This window comes from Asparagus officinalis, chromosome 8, assembly GCF_001876935.1.
Source record: "Asparagus officinalis chromosome 8, Aspof.V1, whole genome shotgun sequence".
NCBI lineage: Eukaryota > Viridiplantae > Streptophyta > Magnoliopsida > Asparagales > Asparagaceae > Asparagus > Asparagus officinalis.
This window is the reverse complement of record NC_033801.1, coordinates 90987675-91011763: the sequence shown is the minus strand read 5'-3', so window position 1 is coordinate 91011763 and position 24089 is coordinate 90987675. Positions and strand designations below refer to the sequence as shown.

General features: G+C 35.8%; 1 protein-coding gene, 1 long non-coding RNA gene and 1 pseudogene across 2 annotated transcripts; 2 read left to right on the top strand and 1 right to left on the bottom strand.

Annotated features, from left to right (window-relative positions):
- Positions 18866-19518, top strand: LOC109822735. The gene is made up of 3 exons (XR_002242251.1): positions 18866-18992; positions 19116-19191; positions 19464-19518. It is a non-coding gene; the product is annotated as an uncharacterized LOC109822735 (long non-coding RNA).
- LOC109851423 lies at positions 19682-20101 on the top strand. The gene is made up of 2 exons (XM_020421548.1): positions 19682-19905; positions 19986-20101. The coding sequence occupies exons 1-2, from the start codon at positions 19684-19686 to the stop codon at positions 20091-20093; spliced, it is 330 nt and encodes a 109-aa protein (XP_020277137.1). The 5' UTR covers positions 19682-19683; the 3' UTR covers positions 20094-20101.
- LOC109820482 lies at positions 21103-22122 on the bottom strand (annotated as a pseudogene).

The window sequence follows — 24089 nt, the reverse complement described above, 5'->3', positions numbered from 1 at the left end:
ATATTTCTCCCCCTTTGACAACATCAAAAAGGGGAAAAGCCATAAAGATGAAAGAGATCGAAAGCTCCTCCTACAAATAAGCATGGGTGAGTATAAAACAAGTATAGGGATTGCTCCCCCTATCAAAATGCCTTATGGAAAATATACAATAAAGATCAAGGAAAATATATGTGAGCAAGCATAGATAAAAAATATGCTAAAAATTTACTCACATACATTAATATAATGAGAACACATGTGGATGAATCAAAATAAAAATAGTGTCTCATTAACACAACTATAAAAATATAGTGTATAAAGCTAGATCTATGAAATCAAAAGAAGGAAAACAAATCACTCAAATAAAATCATAAATCAAGATTTAAATCCAAAAACGATGTTTGATCAATAAAGAAAACTTTCTTTTAAGAACTTGATCAAACCACTCATAGAATACATTATAAAGCACGAATAGATGATCCATAAGCACAAACACATAAATATCATCACATAAGTGAAATATAATGAATTCAAAGCAACAAATCAAAATAAAATTTTTATAGTTCAAAAATAAGATTACAAATCATACAAGAATCATGAACTATGGAAAAAATCATCTTTAAAAGTATAAATCCAAATCATCATTGATTTTTAAAAATCAAGAGAGGCAACTATATCTATCTCTTGAGCTAGTAACAACCCATATAAACATTTAAGCATCCGATAAACATGATTTGGTGTTTAAGCATCCGATAAACATGATTTAGAAATAAACACCCAATAGACCCGGATGGTTATATAAACACAAACCTCTCATCAAAACAAAACCAATAATCATGAAAACAAAAGAATTTGATCAATAAAAAAATTGTTTTCATGTTCAAAAGTTTAAAGTATAATTTTTCAAAACCAAGAAAAAAAATAAAAAACACTAAAATTCTTGGTTTAAAATAAAATTTGTTTTGGTATCCAAGTATTCTTGGTACCAAAAGGTTTAGGGACATGACCCCTATCATTTAAGTTCAAAGCCCTAGGGTTATGAACCCTCTTGGGCACATATAGTGCACTAACACGGTCAAAATAAAAATTACTCAAATGATCCTTCCGATTGTAATAAGTACAATGAAAAGGAAACATTTGCTTATGTTGACCAAACGGTTGTGCACGGGACTCATTTGCAAAAATAGATTGTTCTTTAAAATTATTTTGCAAATGGGAAACTCTCTTCAAGTCAAAACAAAACTTGGTCAAATAATCTAATCTACCACAATGATCACACTTAAACTTTTATGGTCTTTTAAAATCATTTGGCAAAAGTGAAGTCTTTTTCAAATCATAGCAAAATTTTGCCAAATGGCCAAAACGTCCCCAAAGATCATATTTAAACACATGAGCATGCTTATGATGAACTTTATGAGTGTGTGCATGTATATGTGTATGTGATGAAGAAACTTGATGAGATGCACAATGAGCTTTAGCATTCTTATATTTGTGTGCATCATAGCAAAATTTAGATAAATGGCCTTTATGACCACGAATGTAGCACTTGTAAACTTTGCTATATATGTGTGCATAACGAGTAGATGATTTTGCATTAGACTTGGCACACATATTCACAAGCTTCTTGTGGTTGTTAATGCATGTAGTTAGAGTTGAATCTAAAGAGGAAATACGGTTTTTAACATTGTTCAACTCATCATTAGGCATATTAGCATTAACTTTAGAAGTAGAACATAAATAATCATTTATAAAAGAAGCAGTATCATTTTTTATGTTCTCTACTTCTAACATAGCATTATCTTTTTCATGAGTTAAACTAGCAACATTTGAAGTTAAAGAAATATGATCCAATTTTAATTTTCCATTGTTTTCTTTAAGGATCACATTTTTATTAGAAATAGTTTCAAACTTAGATGCTAACAACTCATGATCGGATTTCAAATCTTCATGCTTGCTTTGTAAATCAATAAAATCTTTATGCAATTTGTTATAGGCATGTAATAATTTTTTACTAACACAAGCAAGTTCATCACTAGATAAATCATTAGTGGTTTTGAACTCGCAAACCTCACTAGGACTATCGCCTAGTGGTCGTGTGTATGATGCTCCATATAAACTTGAAGCGGGATCCTCCAAAGCTTATCGGATCGCCTCCAAGTCCCCTTGATGTGCTTCAATAAATTTCCATAAGGTGTAAGCACTATCAAAATGAACAAACTTGTTAGAGAGAGATGAGTTAAAAGCATTTACCAAATATTCTAACAAAATATTGTTCATAGTAATCATTCTATGATCATCTTTACTTTATTTGGATTTCTCCAAAGCGGTTACAATATAAGCACAATCTATAATTTCCCATAAATCAAAGTGTTTAGATTGAACAAAAAGTTTAAATCTAACACACCATTGGACATAGAGAAAATTATCTAATCTAGGAGCAATATTGATGGTATAACCTAAACAAGGTGCACCGTGCATATCCATAATGTATATATATGCAAGCAATGCAAAAAATTAAAAATTGGATTAGCACAAAAAGATAACTTTGATCTTTAACTCAAGGTGATTAGACCTTAAATCAAAGAGCACCAAGCTCCGATACCAATTGTTAGACCCTAGAGAGGGGGTGATTAGGGTCTTATGCTAATCTAATCTGATTTTATGTCAATTAAAACTAATTCAAACTATTCTTCTTACAAGATAGATATACAATATGTTATAAGCAAGAATAGGCAATATGAGCAAATGAATATATCCTAGCAATGAGATATACTATGAAATATATGCAAGGATATATAAACTAACACAAGGGTAAAATAAACAATCTACAAATGTGATAGGCCAATTTACGATGACGACAAGAATGTAATGAACACTAAGCACAAATGAAACGCCAAAGCAAACTCAAACATAAGAAAATGATCATGAAGTTCGGACCTTCCGTCCTACGTCACCGCTCCCCACTCCCAGAGAGAAATCCACTATCACAATCGGGTTTTCTACGCTTACTCGAATAACATTTACACCTCACAATATCGGTTTTCAACGCTCACCGATCAACGTTCACACCTCACACTCTCACTCGGTTTTCTAGCTCACCGAAAACTTTACAACAACACACTCGGTTTTCTAGCTCACCGAAAATCTTACAATCTCACAATATAATAAATGATTTGTTCTCTATAATAGATGAGAACACAATATAATCTCACTCTCAATGATACAATCCCACAACCCAAATATACTATGATTGTAAATACAATAAGCTCAATGGTTGTGTGTGTGTAAGCAAAGAGAAATAAATCAAAACTAAACTCAATATAATTCTAGCTTAATAACAATGATAATCAAATATATATAAAAGAGCTAGAAATAGAGCTTAGAAAACTTCTCAATAGATCAAGAGATCGAGGGAGTATAGTTGGATGCTCAAACACCAATAGACGATCTCCTCAAGCTCTTGTGAAATAGATTTCACAAACTCAAACTCTCAAATGCTTAAAAGCTTCTTAAATACTCTTTTAAACAAAAACAAAACAAGCTTAAACCCTTGTTAAAATCTTTTAAAACATTCTCATGGTGTATCAAATGATAAATGCAATGGGGGTATATATAGGGTAGAAGAAAACAACCCCCAAAACCCCTAAAAATCACTAAAATATAAAATTCAGCAAGTTACCGTTACTGTGCAACGGTAACATCGGCGGTCGACCGTGGTGGTCGATCGCGAGAAGAAAAACTACAAAACTAGTCTCTGGACTGCTGACGGTCGACCATGGCGGTCGACCGCACTGTACCACGGTCGACCGTGGCGGTCGATCGTACTTTTTCAGATTTTGACAGATACTAAAATTTTGCGTATCTGACTTTGTAAAATCAATTAAAAATAGTAAATTAATTTCGAAAATCATGAAATTTTGCGAGAAGGTTCTAAACATGTGATAAATATGTTAGAGAAAGAATTTTTAAAATATCACTTCCCAGTTGAGAGAAATAAATGTTTGAACACAGATATACAGTTTCTGAAAAAACTGCTATAAACTCAGTTTTGTAAATTCAATTGAAAATAACAAAACAACTCCAAAATTAGTAAAACTTGGGGAAATATTTGTATATATGAAGATAAACATGTAAACAAAGAAAAATTTTCAAATTACATTTCCCAATTGTGAAAACGCATCAGTTTTGTAAAAACATGCACGGACACATGCACGTACATGAACAAAAAAACTTGATTTTTCTAAAAACGAGTTCAAACAACTTGGAAACACTTAAGAATAGATTTGTAGATATTATACGAGATATGAAAATAGTGTGAACAATTCTTTAATCCATAAACACAATATTTTTCTAAATACAATAGAATATGAAACAAACAAAAGTGTACATGAAGATATATATTGTTTCATATCTACATAACTAAACAAAAACAACTTAACCATATGAAAACAAACATGTATATATATAAATATGTATTTGTTTCATATTTAAATTAGAAAATCAAAACTTGTATTTATATATATATATATATAAACCAAATATGTGTATGTGTGTATATGATTGAACTTAGAGTACCAACACACATAATATATAAACCTAAACTAAATTACCCAAGCTTGATCTTGATCTTTAATAAGCTTGACTTGATACACTTGTGGAAGAAGCTTGAACTTGTATCTTTAACTTGAATGTATATTGCTTCACTCCACTATTCTGACAACCTCTATTGGATATGATCGTTGAAGCTTTATTCCATCCATCCTCCAACTCGTTGTTTTTCTATAATAGATACAAAATACAAATACTAGACAAATAACATTAGTGGTAAATTGTTTGTTAAACATCATCAAAACAAAGAGGCCAACATTAACTTCTCTAGTATTTTTAGCTCCTCAGCAAAGATCTTCTCAAAACTCGGGTCTAACACGCTCTTTTCTTCTAACTCTTCATTTAAAATTTTCTGAATGTAGTTTCCTTTTAAGGGTTGATTAGTTAGTTGGTTTCTTAGATTGAAAATGTTGAGATCAATAGACATATTCCCAAAGGATAGCTTTATTTAATCAGTTCTACAGTTGATCAAAGTATTGAAAGTTGCTAAGAATGGTCTTTCTAAAATGATAAGTGTATGACCTCTGAAATTGAAAAGGTGTTGCATTTTCAAGACCATAACATTAACAAGAAATATAAATTCCTATTTTGATCAGAAGATCCTCTATCTCTCTCTTAGGTATTTTCACACATCTATCAGCTAACTAGAGGGTATAACTATTGAAAAACCGAATAGGAAAGAAGATTCACACTAGCTGCAAAAGTCTAGAAATGCCTTATCAATGAAGGTGTTTCCTATAACACATGAAATGGTAGGACAATCGAGGTCCTTATGCTTCTAAGGCATTGGCTTTGAGAGTATATCACCACTGGAAGCTAAAAAGACTTTTTTAAGAATATTATGGGTTTTTTCTTAGTGCACAAATCTTTCAAAAATTCTGCATAGGATGGAATTTATTGGATGACATCTAATAGAGGGGTGTTGACCTTGACCTTTTGAAGGTTTCTAAGATCTTCTCTACCCGAGGAGTGTTTTTTCTGGGCTAAGATTCAAAGCCAACGCATAGGATGGAATTCAAACAAGAGAACAATCCATAAGTCATAAAAGAAATCAAACTAATTTTATACAATTCTAGAATTCCTACAATATTTAATTGTACATTTTGAAAAATAAAAATAAAGAAATAAAAATCTAGAGTAAAGAGCATAAAAAAGACAATAAAAATTAACTATAAAGAGAAGAACAAGAATAAGGAAATAAAAATCTAAACTAAGAGAATAAAAGCATATCCATAGTACAAAAGAAAAATGCATAAAAATAAGAATTGAAAATAAATAAAAAAATAATAGGGCATAAAAGTAAATCTAAGGTATAAGACATGAAAATAAATCTAATCTACCAATATAAAAAAATAAAATCCTAAATATGAATTTCTAAAACAAGAAAATAGAAGAGAAAAATAAAAACTTACATCTTCATTTTTATCTTCATCAATAAAGAAAAGGTAAAAAAATTTAAAAGGTAAAAAAATTAGTTTTATTAATTATAAATAAAATTTATAATTTTGAAAGGTCTTCTCAATTAAGAGTAACGCTCTGCTCCAAATGGAGATTATTATAAAATTTTTCACATCCTAGACCCTCACTCTCTATTTCTATTTATAGTATTATAATAAATATTAGCTCTTAGATTAAACTTAATCCCAAAGTTACACAATTTTAGCATTTGATTCGTAATTTTTTTTGTCAATGAAGAACTTTTATTCATTCACCAAATTTGAAAGTATAGTACATCCAGATACCCAAAATTGAGAAACCAAGACATAAACCTGAACATACAGGAATTAGCTCAGCTCTTCTCCTCTACATCTATAAAGAAAGAATCCAATATCTATTCTCATATGGTACAGAGCTATTGAGGATAATGGACAAAACGTCAATTTCTATAACTCTAACCAGTTGCTCAGCACTCTTGCTTCTCCGATTGAAAATCCTGGCATTCCTCTCACACCAAATATTGTATATTGTAGAAGATAGAGCCAATCTCTTAACTTTTTGTTTAAATCCCTTCCCTCTCAGCTTGTTGCAATACCAGTGCAAGATATGATTCCAATCACAGGACCTCCATTTATATTGAAGCCAGTCCATAATAAGAGACCAAACATCCTTTGAGAAGTTGCATTCAAAACATAGATGATTTCTGCTCTCCATCACTGTAACAGAACATAGACAACAAACGTTGCTATTCACAATCTCTCTTCTAAGCAGTCTGTCTTGGGTAAATAGCCTATCTTGAATAGCTAACCAGCATATAAAAGAGTGCTTAGGATAGTTCATCCTCTCCCATACTGTGTCATGCCATAACACCTTATTTGCTACTGGGGATTGAGCAGAGTATAAGGCAGATAACTGAATTTTTGAATTTTTAGAACAAGAGCCTATGAGTTGTTTTAGATTTTCAACACCACCATAGGAAGCTACAACTTTGTATCTAATTTTTAATAGCTGTTTCCACATCCATGAATCCCCGGTTCTTGCTTGCACTTGCCAAACATTGTTGTGTTTTAAGTAGGTGCCATGAATCTACTTAATCAACAGATATTTCTTATTGACATGAATGCACCAAATGATTCTCAATGCATCAGCTATATTCGAGATAGAAGCAAAAAAAATACCTAGACCTCCATGTTTTCTTTCCAAGCATATTTTATCCCATGACACAAGAGGAGCCTTGAGAGCCTGATCAGTTTCCCCCTATAAGAAGCTCCTACATAATTCATTAATTTTTTACAAAACTTTTGCAGGTAAAATATAGTTTGATGTCCAATATATTTGAATACCAAGAATAACACTTTTAATAACCTGCAATCTCCCTGCATATGACAGATTTCTGTGTTTAATCCAAACCTGAAATTGGCCTGCAATTTTATTTAGCAAGGGAGTGCAATCCATGTATAACATCTATTTGCATATAAGACAAACTCCAAGGTATTTTATAGACAAAACATCCTCTGAAAACCCCAAGTAGTTGTTAATGGAGAATTTGACAGATTCATCCACACCTCCAAAGAATATAGAGCATTTTTCTGGATTAGCTGCAAGGGCAGTAACAACACTAAACTCCTTGAAACATTGATAAAGCCTTTTCATAGAATATTCATCACCTTTCGCAAATAAGAGAAGATCATCTGTAAAAATTAAGTGAGTAATCTTTAAATTCCCACATTTGGGGTGGAGCTTGAATTGCCTGTCATTTTTAGCCTATCCAGATTCCTTGAAAGGTATTCCATACCCAGGATAAACAAATAGGGAGAGAGAGAGGATCACCCTGCCTTAGGCCTCTTTCACCTTTGAAATAACCATGTAAAGAGTCATTAAGAGAAATATAAAATTTTGGGAAGGATATACAAGCCATTATCCATTTAGTCATCACAGTACGAAAACCCAGACTATTGAGCATTTCATTGAGAAATTTCCAACTAATAGTATCAAATGCTTTCCTAATGTCAATGTTTAGCATAATTTTGGGAGATATACACTTCCTGCTGTAGTTTTTGAGAAGCTCATGAGCAAGCAAGATGTTGTTTGATATTTGTCTATCTTTCACAAAGGCACTCTGAGCTTCATTTACAAGAAACCCCATAACAGATTTAATTCTGTTTGCTATGATTCTTGAGATGAATTTATAAAGGTAGTTGTAACATGATATAGGTCTGAAATCAAAGGGGGTTTTGGGACAATCTACCTTAGGAATTAATGATATGGAGGTGGAATTAATCTTACCCAACAGTTTTCTAGTGAGAAAATCTTCAATGGCTAGAGTGACCTCTTCCCCTATAATATTCCAAGCTGACTTATAAAAGGACATACTAAACCCATCAGGGCCTGGAGCTTTGTTGTCAGACATAGAGAAAATGGCAGCTTTAATCTCATCTTTAGTAACTAGAGAAGATAGAACCCCTGCTTGTGTAACATTTAGACATGGGCCATTAGTGATGATGTTTCTGTCTGGAATGGAAGCATCAGTAGCAGTACCCAAGAGATTCTTGTAATATGAAGTTAATTCATTAATAATCTCCTCTCCCTCAGTAATTCTAATTTCCATACTATTATAGAGCACCATCACTCTATTTAGATGCCTCTCTGATTTAATTACTGAATGAAAATAATTTGTGCATCTGTCACCTTGCACACTCCATAATATTCTTATTTTTTGTTGATAGAAAGACAATTCACAATCCAATAGTTTGTTGTATGAAACAATGCACTCCTTTCCTTGATTTATGAGATTATGGTTCAGGGGATCAGCTTGTAGATTTTTTGAACAACCTTCAGGGCTAGTTTAGCTCTTTGAACTTGCTCACTGATGTTATAAAAGTGCCTCTTATTAAGATCCTTCAGAGCATTTTTTAGTAGCCTAAGTTTTTCAAAAACTGAATACATTGCATATCCTCTTATAGGAGTATGCCAGATAGTTAAAACTGTGGACAGAAAACTGGCATGCTTGGTCCACATTTTGAAAAGCTTAAATGGTTTTTTCTTGCACACATTCATTATATATTGAGACCAAACGTAGGGAGTGATCAGAGAAATTTAGTAACAAAAACTCCACCTGGCTTAAGTTGTACAAGTGTATTCAGGAGTCATTTACCAAAGTCCAATCCAGTCTACTCCAAACTCTTAAGGCTGCATCCTGTTTATTGTTCCAGGTGAAAAAATAGTCAATAGTTTTTAGATGAGAGAGATGACAACCTTCTATGAAGTATCTGAAATCTTTAGTGTCAGCCTCTAAAAGTTTAGCACCTATTAATTTTTCTTCACTGCTGGTATAGCATTGAAATCCCCACACAGGAGCCATGGCACATTCCCAATGTTTTGATGAATCTGATTAAGCTCTAACCATAATTCTTTCCTATCCTGTAAATGATTGTGTCCATAAATTGAGGAAATAACACAATCAATTCTCCCATCCTTTGATTTGACAATGCAAGTTACTTGTTGAGCTGAAAGGTTTTCAATTTGAATATCCAGAATTTTTGGATCCCATAGTATCAGAATTCTAGCTCTACTTGAATTATTTCCATTTGATATCCACTTCCAATTGTTAGCAATCTTCTTGGCTATATCTGGTAGCATACTAGCCTTTATTTTAGTTTCTAGAAGAGCAAGAAAGGAGAGATGATATTGCATTAAGTGAAGCTTAACCAAATGTTGTTTAGAGGATTTATTCAGTCCTCTAACATTCCAGAATGACAAATTCATATTTTTATCTTCCCCCTCTATTAATAGTAGAGGGATCAATTTCCTTGTTATTAAGATGTTTAGATGAGTTTCCAGGAGTAGAATTCATCCTTCCTAGCAGATTTCCCAAAAGTACACTGCTGAACATGCACAATATAAACATAACTGTTTTCTATATTATTGTAGTCTCCAGTTTCATATTGCTTCATTCTCTCAACTTCCTTTGATTACAAACCCTCATTAACAAGATGATGAACATGCACCACATGCACAGGCATGTGCTCACCAATTCTACGTATTTTAGCACTATGTAGAGCATGCACATTACTCTGGTCAGAAGTTCCAGGTTCATCATATATTATTTTCCTCTGGATAACATCTTCATAGTTTTCCTGAGCTCCTATATTCTTGGTCAGCTCAACATGACTTTTATCTGAATTTTGTTTAGGAACCCATCTTTGAATTCTAGGATATCTTTTGCAAAACTTTGTATCATGACTCACTTGTCTACAATTGTCACATCATTTTGGCTTCGGCTCATAAATCACTTTTTGATTAAATTTTTTGCCATTACGGCCTTGTATGGAAATTTGGTCAGGGAGAGAAGAAGGCATTTGCACTTCAACAAGAACCCTAGCATAAGCCAGTCTTTGTCTATTTGCTGTTGTAGGCTGTCTAAAAATCACTACAGATAGCTGATTCCCATCAAACACCGATGATGGAAGTTACAATTCGATAGCTTCCAGAAGACTATAATTTGAAGACTTTCACGTGGATCGATGAAGGTTACAATCTGACGACCTTCGCAACAACTGATGAAAGCTCTAATCAACAGCCTTCATAATCAACATCGGGAGTTAGAATCTGACGACTCTCACATTTTTAAGGACCCAAGTCGAAGGTTATAAGATTATGATCTTTGCAACGCCCTAGCAAAAGAGACTACAAATCGACAGTCTCTTCAAACCAAAACGCAGATATCTCTCAAACCGTAAGGAATTTGGCAAAACTGACAGAGAAACCAAACCCCATGGGATTGGTTTGGTCAGCTCCGTCTCATCGAGATAGCCGATTTTCATATATAATTCATCCAATTCCGACTTACAGTTTAAAGTTATGACTTGTTCTTCGCAGCAAATTATGTTCTGAAGTCCATCTGCAAGATTGGACTTCGTCTGAACATTGGACTTAGCCTGAAGCTCGCCTGTGCATTACAGAGTCAAAACGCAGAGTTCGTGGACTTAAAACGCAGAGTTCAACTCTGCGTCCAACGACAAAAACGCAGAGTTCATGTAGAGCCCAACTCTATGACCCAGGTCTAAAAACACAGAGTTCATGCAGAACCCAACTCTGCGTCCAATGACAAAAACGCAGAGCTCATGCAGAGCCCAACTCTGCGTCCCAGGTCCAAAAACACAGAGTTCATACAGAGCCCAACTCGGCGTCCAACGATAAAAAAACACAGAGTTCATGCAGAATCTAACTCTGCATCCCAGGTCCAGAATGCAGAGTTCATCTCTGCGCAGCGCGACCTGTGCGTTTTCATCCTAAAACAGGCCCAACTCTGTATTTTAGGTCTAAAACGCAAAGTTCGGACCCAGAACGTTATTTTTCAGCGTTTGACTCGTTCAAAGCACAAACTGAAAGGTTTCAAAACCGTTTTCCCATGATTTGGGGAGCAGTTTAAGGGGGTACTTACACCCCATTCAGCCCCACTTAGGAGCGAATTAATGGGGCGGTTATACCCCTTAATCCCCTATAAATATGAGTAAACTTAACCGAGTTTGGGGCTGGACTTTTTTATGAGAAAGTCATAAAAAGGAGATCGGCCTTCATCCATCTTCAACTTCAGCAACAAGGAGCTTTGGAGATCAGCGATTTGAAGAAATTCTTGAATCATCTTGGCAGGCTTTTATTGAAGCCTTTGAAATTACTTGGCTTGGCTTGTGAACTCTTTCTTAGAGTTCTTCTTAACTCGATCAGAGTTTAAAACTTGCTCTGCAAGTTCTTCTAAAACTCGCTCTGAGTTATTAACTCGTTAAGAGTTATTTTAAAACTTACCACACAAGTTCTTCACAATGTCAAATCGTGAGGAGAAGACCATGTTCCGGTGAATCAAGACGTTTGGATTGTCAACGGAGAGCAAACTTAACGCGAGCATTCAAGGGAGGCACTCCATCGCCACCGTGAAAAACCCAAAATTAAATAAAGGGGAGAATCCAGATCAATTCTCCTCTCTTTTATAATCACGAAATCCAAATTGTAATTGAGATCTAGAGAATTTAAATCAAATCTTTCTTTCATTTCTTTTACTCTAAATTTTCTACAAACACCTGTAAGGTTATCAGTGGCAATTGGGCGGCCAATTAGGCTAGCGATTTTACTTATGCCATTAGCATTCATAGATTGAGTCTTAATCCTGGAAGTTGGATCCACGATGGGTAAAACAATCATTTATCTTTTCAATATCAACTTCATTAGTCCAAACCTTTAATAGAAGAGGTCTAGAACCAAAGAACCAAGGAGACCATTTACAAGAATGTCATTCATTTCTTCCTTATTTTTGAATTTGAACAGAAATAAACCTGGCTTAAGAAGACAAACTTCAGGTATATTCCAATGAACCCATACTTTCTGAACAAAATTTTCCATTGCCTTAAACCTGACATTTAGACCCAAAACTTGTCCAATTAGAGAGAATTGCCAAATAGAATTACCTTCATTTCATTCTTCTTCATTGAAAGACACAACATCTTTTGTTTCAGATGTCATATAACTCAAATCCATGCCACACCCAGACTTCCTATTATCTGCAAAGAAGCTATAGCCCAACTTTTTTTTGCTATATTATCTTGAGTAGAATCATGATTAGCATTTTTGGACACCAAGGAAGGAAAATCAAATTTCTCAAAATTTGATTTCTCAGCAGATTGAGATACTAGATTTTCAGATCTGATACCATCAGCGTGTCTCTCATCAAGGTCCAATGAAACAGTGATAGAGTCAGGAACTGATTTAGAACTCATAGTGTATCACATTCATTTCTCCTGTGATGAAGTTATATGATAATAACTTTCATGATCAATAGATGTTCCAAATATTAATCACATAAAATTTCATGACCATCAGAGATCCTAGTACACTATGCATGCACTAGTAGAAAACTGAGTATTGGCGACGGGGTATTAGTGACGGATTTGAAATCCGTCGCCAATACAAACATTAGCGACGGAACATTGGCGACGGGGTTGTTCCCGTCGCCAATGTTTGTATTGGCGACGGATTTCAATCCGTCGCCAATGTTTTTCGTCGCCCATAACCTTTGGCGACGGGATAACATTGGCGACGGATAGAATCCGTCGCCAATAAGTATTGGCGACGGATTCGATCCGTCGCCAATAAGTATTGGCGACGAATTCTATCCGTCACCAATGTTCCGTCACCAATACTTATTAGCGACATATTCAATCCGTCGCCAATAAGTATTAGCGACGGAAATGATGTATCGCCAATACGTATTAGCGACGGAATTGATCCGTCTCTAATGTTTCGTCGCCAATACTTATTGGCGACGGATCGAATTCGTCGCCAATAAGTCAATGTTTCGTCACCAATACTTATTGGCGATAGATTCGATCCGTCGCCAATAAACATTGACGATGAATTCTATCCGTCGCCAATAAGTATTGGCGACGAATTCTATCCGTCGCCAATGTTCCGTCACTAATACTTATTAGCGACAGATTCTATTCGTCACCAATAAGTATTGACGATGAAAATGTTGCGTCGCCAATACATATTGGCGACGGAAGAGATCCGTCACCAATGTTTCGTCACCAATACTTATTAGCGACGGATTGAATTCGTCGTCAATAAGTATTGGCGACGGATCGAATCTAGCCAATAAGTATTAGCGACGGATTCGAGTCGTCGCTAATGTTCCGTCGCCAATACTTATTGGCGACAGATTCGAATACGTCGCCAATACTTATTGGTGACGAATCAAATCTGTCGTCAATGTCCATCGCCATCGTAAAAAATTAACATTAGTGATTGATTATCCCATTGTTAATGAGTGGCCCTACAAAAAATTAAGAATTATTTTAATATTAGTCCCTCAAATCTATAATATTTTAAATGTATTCCAATACTATTTTGTTCCACGTAGGTAAGATGATAGCTTGAGAGCTGAGGACGTGAAAGTCTACTATGATCCAGGACAGTTATTTGGTGGCCTACTCAAGGGCCCCATGCTCCCCTCTAGCGTCATCGTCGAGGAGGCTGTAGCCGTAACTTTGTCGCTAGAGGCATGTCCCACTTTCTGAATTTGAATTTGCTTGTAGAACGAATCTAGTAGTTTTCTCGTTAATAAATGAATGGAATTAGTGGAAATACCTTTTGCTTGTTTAAAAATTAGTGGAATTAATGAGCAATATAAGAGGGTGGTTTTCTAGTCATATTTTTATACTTTCAAGAAAACCAATCTAAAGATAACCATTAACAGGTAGAAAACTGAGCATTGACGACGAGGTATTGGCGACAGATTTGAAATCCATCGCCAATACAAACATTTGCGATGGAAAGATACATATATTATCAGATTCTTATGTTAAAATATTTTTAATTAATTAGGAATTCTATGTTAGTTTTTAAATTTATTTATTTTTATTCTTATGCTAGTAGATTCGATGAACTCCACTACTCTGGGCTTCATTTACGGATGGACTTGACCCTGTAAACATCATTAATGAATCTGAGAGGAGATAAATTAGATTTAATCACTAAAAACCGGATGAAAATAGTTTGGATAGAGTTCTCTTGGAGTTTTTTTATAAGGTTAAGAGGAGAAAGAGCGGTCAAAATTGAGTTCGAGCGAATATGATATAACAGGTCCTGTGTTCGAACTCTTGGATCACCACTACTTTCTTTTTTTTTTGTGAAATTTTTACATATATACCCAAGCATTGTATATATTTGTAAATACCCCCCCAAAGCATCATTTTACTAATTTCCCCCTCTAAATTGTCTTTGCCATTTAAGCTAATGTCTCAAATTGAACGAAGACTTAATGACCAAGAAAATCGAATACATATTTGGTTAATTTCTATTTGTTTATGAGTTTAATAACTAATAGCTATTCATTTATTGTTAAATGAGATAGCGAATCAAATTTGATCGAATAGCTAGATGAATAATAACTAAACAGTTTATTGATTATTTGGTTCACTTCCACCCCTACCTCTAGGCTCATGAAACACATCTACTATTATTGTTTAAGACGCATATATTGCTATTGTCTGAGAAAAGTTATTCCTAGGTATTCTACCCCGATACTAATGCTGTAATAATTAACAATATGGTTTGTTATACATAAATTAAAAGTCAAGGAAAACTAGTAATAATAGTTAGATTTAAAAGAATATTTCTTTAAATATAACCGGTGTTAACCAGGGGACCTAATAGTAAATATTGTGATGATTTGAGGGATGTAATAGAAATTTTCATGATTTGAGTGAGTAATTTTGAAATATTGAAGATAGCCAATCGGACTAATTTTGAAACGGGTTAACTTATCATACCAGAACTTATCAACTAGGTCCAAACGGGTTAACTTTTTATAATTAAAAGTCATGGAAAACTAGTAATAATAGTTAGATTTAAAAGAATATTTCTTTAAATATAACCGGTGTTAACCAGGGGACCTAATAGTAAATATTGTGATGATTTGAGGGATGTAATAGAAATTTTCATGATTTGAGTGAGTAATTTTGAAATATTGAAGATAGCCAATCGGACTAATTTTGAAACGGGTTAACTTATCATACCAGAACTTATCAACTAGGTCCAAACGGGTTAACTTTTTATAATTAAAAGTCAAGGGAAACTAGTAATAATAGTTAGATTTAAAAGAATATTTCTTTAAATATAACCGGTGTTAACCAGGGGACCTAATAGTAAATATTGTGATGATTTGAGGGATGTAATAGAAATTTCCATGATTTGAGGGATGTAATAGAAATTTCCATGATTTGAGTGAGTAGTTTTGAAATATTGAAGATAGCCAATCTGACTAATTTTGAAACGGGTTAACTTATCATACCAGAACTTATCAACTAGATCCAAACGGGTTAACTTTTTATAATTAAAAGTCAAGGAAAACTAGTAATAATAGTTAGATTTAAAAGAATATTTCTTTAAATATAACCGGTGTTAACCAGGGGACCTAATAGTAAATATTATGATGATTTGATGGATGTAATAGAAATTTCCATGATTTGAGTGAGTAATTTTAAAATATTGAAGATAACTAATCGGACTAATTTTGAAACGAGTTAACTTATCATACCAGAACTTATCAACTAGGTCCAAACGGGTTAACTTTTTATAATTAAAAGTCAAGGAAAACTAGTAATAATAGTTAGATTTAAAAGAATATTTCTTTAAATATAACCGGTGTTAACTATGGGACCTAATAGTAAATATTGTGATGATTTGAGGGATGTAATAGAAATTTCCATGATTTGAATGAGTAATTTTAAAATATTGAAGATAGCCAATCGGACTAATTTTGAAACGGGTTAACTTATCATACCAGAACTTATCAACTAGGTCCAAACGGGTTAACCTTTTATAATTAAAAGTCAAGGAAAACTAGTAATAATAGTTAGATTTAAAAGAATATTTCTTTAAATATAACCGGTGTTAACCAGGGGACCTAATAGTAAATATTGTGATGATTTGAGGGATGCCTGGACCCGCCCGACGTCTCGCCGCCCTCGATCCTCCGTCTCCCCGCCTTGGACCCGCCCGACGTCCCCCTAGATCCTCCGTCTCCTGAGAACCGAACAGTATGCTACTTTTTAAATAAGATCATTTGGTCTCCTGAGATTTTTCACGTCTTTGCTTCACTTTCACACTATTATTTGTCAGGGCTTTACCAACTCCATGAAAGTAGAGAGCTTATAGGTCCATGACTTGCACAAATGAGTTTTATATTGAATTTTGAAAGCTGGTTCATTTGGAAATCATGAAATTAGTTGAGCCATAACCATAGTTATAGCTTTCATTTCTACATTGAAGATGGAAAGACGACCTTCAGAAAAAAAAAGGAGAAATTTACGTTTCGTCATAAAGCAAGTCAGCTCTATTAATTCGAGGAAAATTCTAGTGCATAAAGTTTCTGGCATTGATAAATGTTCATACATTCTCGCATTTGTTCATCATGATCAACAAATGACTTTGACGTTGATAATTCTAAATGATTTTAACATGTTTTGCTTCTGTACAAAAATAATTCTGACATTCCACTGTTATATATAATTTTATAGTTGATTCTAATACATTTTTTTCTTTTATAATGCAGTTTTTTTAATGGCTCTAATATATTCCATTATTATAGAACAATTTTAAATTAGGATTACTTATCATAGAGTGTTAGCTTTTATTTGGTACAACAATGGCCATTATAGAAGAGTAATTTAATTCGTTTGATTATTTGTTCAATCAACTAAAATAAAGACTTTTAAACTTATGACGATTTAAGAGATATTAAATTAATTAATAAGTTTTCCTATTATACAGATGAGAGAAGTTCCTGATAAGTCATGGATTGATATTCCTATATTGAAAAGAAGAGCAAAAGGTGATACTCGATATCGAGACGGATGGGAAGCATTCCTTGAATATGCATATGCTAATCCGAGGAAGATAGAGAACGATTTGTTGTGTTGTCCATGTAGTAAGTGTAGGAATAGAGGTCTGGTGGATAGAGTTGCTATACGAAGACACCTAGAAAGATGGGGATTTGATGAAAATTATAAATATTGGAGTTTTCACGGAGAAGGAGAAGATATTGAATTAGATGATAGAATTATAGACAATACACACGCAATGTTCAACGATGTTACGACAGTTGCAGAAGTTGATGAAGTTCCAGAAGTACCAGATGCTGTTGAAGTTCCTGGAGATGCAGATGATGTCCAAAATACCGAGGACGTGCGTGATAGCGGGGCCTACAGAAATTTAGTGAAGATATTGGAAGACAACGAGAAGGATCTGTACGATGGTTGCACTGAGTATAGTAGGTTGTCATTTATTCTTGAACTGATGCGTATTAAGACCCTGAGCGGAATGGCAGATAAATATTTTCAAATGCTTCTTAATTTACTACGCAAGGTAATTCCAGACGGAGAGAATAGCATACCAGAAAAGTGTTATGATGCAAATAAGATTGTTGGTGCTATGGGTTTAGATTACAATAAGATCGATGCTTGTCCCAATGATTGTGTCCTTTATTATAAGGATAATGAGAAACTTGAGGAATGTCCAAAGTGTGGAGTGTCTCGATGGAGAAAGAATGCACGCACTGCAACACGAAAGTCAGATGAGTCAGTGAATCAACAGAAGAAAATTCCAGCGAAGGTGCTTCGACATTTTCCCTTAGTGCCTCGGTTACAACGTCTGTATATGACAAAAAATATAGCAAAAGATATGCGGTGGCATAAGGAAAGACGTGTAGATGATGGTAAAGTGAGACATCCAACAGATGCAAAGGCATGGAAGCATGTGGATCAGACTTTTCCCTCATTTTCCACAGAGTGCAGGAATGTCAGACTTAGGCTATCTAGCGACAGATTCAACCCGTTTGGCATTATGAGTTCGGGATGGTCTACTTGGCCTGTTGTGTTTATGCCCTATAATTTATCACCTAGACTTTGTATGAAGCAATCATATATGATTCTTTCATTATTGATACCAGGCAAACATTCACCCGGTAATGTGGAAGGACAACATTCCTGTTGGGCATTGGGCTGTCATATTTAATAACTTGATTGGCTGTTTAATAAGAGATCCACGCTCCATTAATATTGCTCATAATTTTGAGGAGAAAGAATTTAAATGCATAAAAAAGATTTGGGAGAAGCTCATGGTAATTATTTAATATACTGCTGCTTATTTTGTTTACAATTCACAATGATTATTCTTATAGTGTAATTTTTTTGCCATGTAACTTGCAGGATCATTATTGTCTTGAAGACAACCCAGAGTCTTGGGATTATGTTATCCCAAAAATGGCCAAGCTTATTCGAGTTTGGAAGAGTGATCTAAAGAAAAGATATTTCACAAATTTATCTACTGATTGGAAGAGGATCTATGAGCTTGATAAGAGAGTTCCTCCATTTAATTGGATGACTCTCATTATCGAGTGGGAGGGTGAGAAGAAGGTAGATTATTTTTAATTTATGACATTATCATCACGTTATTTTTCATTTATATATTATCATCGCACATACTAAAAAATACTTTATTTTGTAGAAAATATGTGAAACGGTATCGGCGAATCATAGATCAAAGCTATACGATCACTTTTTAGGAGCTACTTCTTATGCTCAGATCGAGCATAAGTATTTGAGCGAAAACCCGGTATGATCATATTATTAAAACTGATTTCATGTGATTAGTTTCCTACATTTAATTTAGAATTTAATATATCACAGGACGCTTTGACTATACCCCCGACTCTTTTGGCTAAAAGAGCTTATACACCACCCCGGGGGTATGAAAATGTAGAGGGAAATGACAAAAAGGTGGAGAAAATTAATGAATTGAACGTAAGTATAAGATTAATTTTAGATTTGTATATACTTAATGATTTTTTATCAAAGTTTCTAATTTTTATGATATATGATATGCAGGCGGCGCTGGAAGCTTCTCAAAACGATGTCTTCACCCGTGTCACGCAGTCTCGAAACCAGAGACGAGTGGATGGAAGTTGTCGATGGAGCTTACGGTTTACACTCAAGAAAGAAAGGAAGAGTGCCTCTGTCAAGTACTAGAGTTAAGACACTCACCACCACCAATAAGCCTAGCAGCCAATCGGTGACATCGACGCGACACGGTGACACGCCATATGTCATGGGTAAGAATGGAAAATACTTGATGAAGAATGTTGAAATTCCATTGGCTTTAAGTTTTCTTCCCACTATTAAGCACGAGTTAAGTGGTGCACAAACAACTCGGGATGTCGTTCAGCGACTCATCGATTCTCAACCCGTAAAGGACTTGCTTCCGCAGTCTATATACGCGGATATTACGGTGTTGGCATTTGATGAGCATGCAGCTGCAAGTGGTGGAGAGGTATATATGTCATATTATAAATATGTATTTATTATGAGTATTTTGGAATATATTCTGATATTGATTTACATTCTTTTTAGGTTAGAGGAGGTACCGCCGTAGGAAGCAGCAGTACGGTACGACATCATGATGCAGCCGCCACCGATGATAGGGATCACGACGATAGGGACCACGACTATGATGAGTGAGTGATGAGTTGGACTTTTTGGTAACTTTTGTGGACATTTGGATTGTGTTAAACATATTATGACCTCTTGATTATGTGGACTTTTGGATTGTGTTGAACATATTATGACCTCCTGATTATGTATATATGTGAATTGTTAAATATTAATATTGTTGGATGTGAATCGATGAATGTAAATGTTAGTATTGTTGGATGTGAATGTGAATATTGTTGGATGTGAATCGGTGAACGTGAATATTGTTGGATGTGAATCAATAAATATGATATTGTGAGTATTGTTTAATATATTGTGAATAATGGTAGTAACAGGTACTCATTACCGATTGGGGCGCTTTACAATGCAGAAATATTTTTTTTACCTGATTATGTACATTGGCGACGGGCATTTTTCATCGCCAATTTACATTGGCGACGGGAATACACCTGTCGCCAATGTACATTGGCGATGAGCATTTTTCGTCGCCAATGTACATTGGCGACGGGGACAAACCTGTCGCCAATATACATTGGCGACGGGGACAAATCCGTCACCAATATACTTTCACGACGGGGCAGAGCCCGTCACCAATAATCCTGTCGCCAATAAACATTGGCGACGGGGAATTCCGTCGCCAATGATCATTGACGACGGATAGGTATTGGCGATAAAAAATATTGGCGACAGGTTATTGCATGTCACTAATGTACATTGGCGATGGGTATGAGCTCGTCGCCAATGTACATTGGCGACGGGAATACATCCGTCGCCAATGTACATTGGCGACGGGCAATAACCCGTCGCCAATGTATGAGCTCGTCGCCAATGTACATTGGCGACGGGCTATAGCCCGTTGCCAATGTTTTTCGTCGCCAATGAACATTGGCGACGGATTTCCCCGTCGCCAATATTTATTGACGACAGGATTATTGGTGACGGACTCCGCCCCGTCGCGAAAGTGTATTGGTGACGGATTTTGCTGCATTGGCGACGGATTTCCCCGTCGCCAGTGCTCATTTTTCTACTAGTGATGTCACGGAGTTCTAATCATATAGAACTTTTCATAAGAACCATCAAATACAATTACAAGTTATAAACGGCAGCATGCTCATTGCCTCAAGTCTCATCATCCTCCACAGTATCATCACCTAAAGTTCTTGTTTCCCTCGTACGTCTGCCCAAACTGCCAATACGGAGAAGTAACGTTAAGAGAAGTGCACTTGCGCTTATCGCCCGTCTTAACCCTAAACGACAGAGATTGCCCAGTCAAATCTTCGCCTGTTGACCACCGCTGTCCCCAATTCCGTTGCAACGGGGTCCACTTCCCACTGCTTCCTTTCACAAACACAGCATGCACATCTCCAGACCCCGCGACGTTCCACACCGTCACCTGGTTAAAATACTTGTGCCCGTTGATAGTGAACTTAATCCCCCCTTGCTTCATGCATGGGACTCTTCGGTAACTCACAGGTATAATGCCTGCTTTGTATTCCCCAATCTGAAGAAAAGCAGGCATGCTGAGATCGAAATGCTCCCTTGGAGGATTGCACCACCCGCCGTGTCAGCTGGCCTGCCGATAGCTTCGGGGGGCACCAGTTTGTGGAGTGACGCACAATCGACTGCCTGTACTTGGCTTGCCACGCTTGCGGGCGTGCCATCCACACTTAATCTCATGCAGGCTCTTATAGAGAACAGAGCTCAGGGCTGCGGTCTGAAGGCCGTAGCCTTGAGCCTCCGTGTCTTGGTATCCGCATGAGCCACCGGTTGTCTCGGACCCATCGGCACCGCCGTAAAAGGTGGCGTGGGAGGAGATCCAGGGGCCGGGAGTGAATTTTCCGTGGCTTCGTTTGGGAGGGGTGGGGACTTGTGAGGAGACAGATGTCATAAGCAACGTTATTACGAGCCCCCAAAGGGCTTGAGAGCTCGTATAAGTTGCCATTTTCGGCTGCCTGAATGTGGAAAGAGAGAATTGGTGATATTTATATAATGTATGGGATTGCATTGGAGAGAGAGGTTGGGAGTGATCGTAGGAGATGTACAGACCATCACTTTTTGTTTCTGTCGTTGGTTCTAACTAATTTTCCAAAGAATAAGAGGTGATTAATCGATGGGGATTGGATGGATTTGTGATTATTGAGATTTCTATAGAAATAATGGAGGTATATTGGATGATTGATAAGGATATCCTGTCACAACCGTCCCTATGAGAATGAGGTGTTTTGAACCATAGATAGAAATAGAGTTAAAATTTTTAAATATGGGCGTGTTCTGATAGAAACTGCACTCTTGGACCATGGCATTCCCCTTTTAAGAAAGTAGGAGATTCTTTGCTGATGAACTAATACGTATGCATACTCATATGTACGCATATGAAGATGAATCATGAATGTGTTTCGCATTGCCACCAGCTGATCCCTAAAATTGGTCATGGTTTTGTAGCTGACGATAATTATAGTTCAGGGTGGAATGTAATTGGAGGAGGAACATGTATCCCATTGATTTAGATTTTATTGGCTCTTAAAAACAAACAACGAAACATCCGCATTTACAACATATAAACAGTTAGACTTCCTATTAGTCCCTAGCTAGCAAACTCGATTATTGTAGATTTCCTGGGATTATCAACTGACTTTTCAGACTCCCACGTCGCTAATTATCATTTTTTAATTGCTATATTCACGTTTCATCTTGATTCATCAATTTTCCTGAGTTTTGCTTTGCAGTAAAGAGAACACTTCAAACTCTAGCGGTTTCGTAAATATATCGACAACTTGATTTTGTGATTTCAAATAAATCATGAGCTAGACTTCTTTGTTCCTTACCTTACATCACCTCAAATGAAAATGATAATGAGTGCCTATGTGCTTGTTTATTTCATGAAAGACTGGAATTTTTTTAAAGTGCAGCTGTCACCATAGATCTTTGTCGTATTGTCTTGTTAAGATCTTGAGCATATTTCTCAACCATAGAGTATGACAAAGTCTTGACGATGCAGCAACATATTCAGATTCAAATTTTGAGAAGGTACTTAGGCAACATATGCAGATGCAACAACATATGCAGTACTAGGGCCTTTATTTACTCTTTTTTGGGGCTAGATAGGGCCCAAACACATGATCGGTACTTAGGCTTCCCTTCGGTGGCTGGAAGAAGCCGTCGTCAGACTTTTGCTTCAATCAGAGACTCAGGTTGGAAAAGAGTCCAAGCTTGGAGGAGGGCTCTTTTCTCAGCTGAGGGGCAAGAGGTTATGGTGAAAGCTGTTTTTGATACGGGTGTATCTTCTCTTCGGAACTTAACGATCCTCATGGGAGCTTGAGGATAGATGATTCTCAGGTGTATCTTCTCTTCGGAACTTAACGATCCTCATGGGAGCTTGAGGATAGATGATTCTCATGATAACATAAGAATAGAGGTGTCAAATAGTACAATCCTCATGGGAGCTTGAGGATAGATGATTCTCATGATAACATAAGAATAGAGGTGTCAAATAGTACAAGAGAACGCAGGAAGAAGCGTGGAACGAGACGACAAGCAGAAGAATCGAAGTATCCAGTTTTCAGCCTGTGAGTCGACTCATAACAGTCATGAGTTGACTCATTAGGTTGAGTCGACTCATGACTGTCATGAGTCGACTCATCGCTGGATTTTGAGTTTGTCCAGTTTCTGACGAGTCGACTCATCTCAGTCATGAGTCGACTCATCGATGGTTTACAGGTTCGTTTGGATTTCTGTTAACACGAATTCTTGTTGGTTTTGGGTCTGGTTATTTACCAGATTGCCATCCACGTTTGTACACCTATATAAGGGATTGTTTTAGGGTTTCTAAACATCTTTTAGATCAGAGAGTTTAATCAAGAGAGATTAGATTCTAAATTAAGATTTGGAGAGCTTGTTCCTCAATTCTAGAGTGAGATTGTGAGGGGGAGATTGTAATCTTTTGTTCTTCATAATCTAGAGAATGTATTTTCCTTCGCCAAACTGAATTGTTCTTGTGTTTTGGTCGTCCTCTTCTCAACCCAC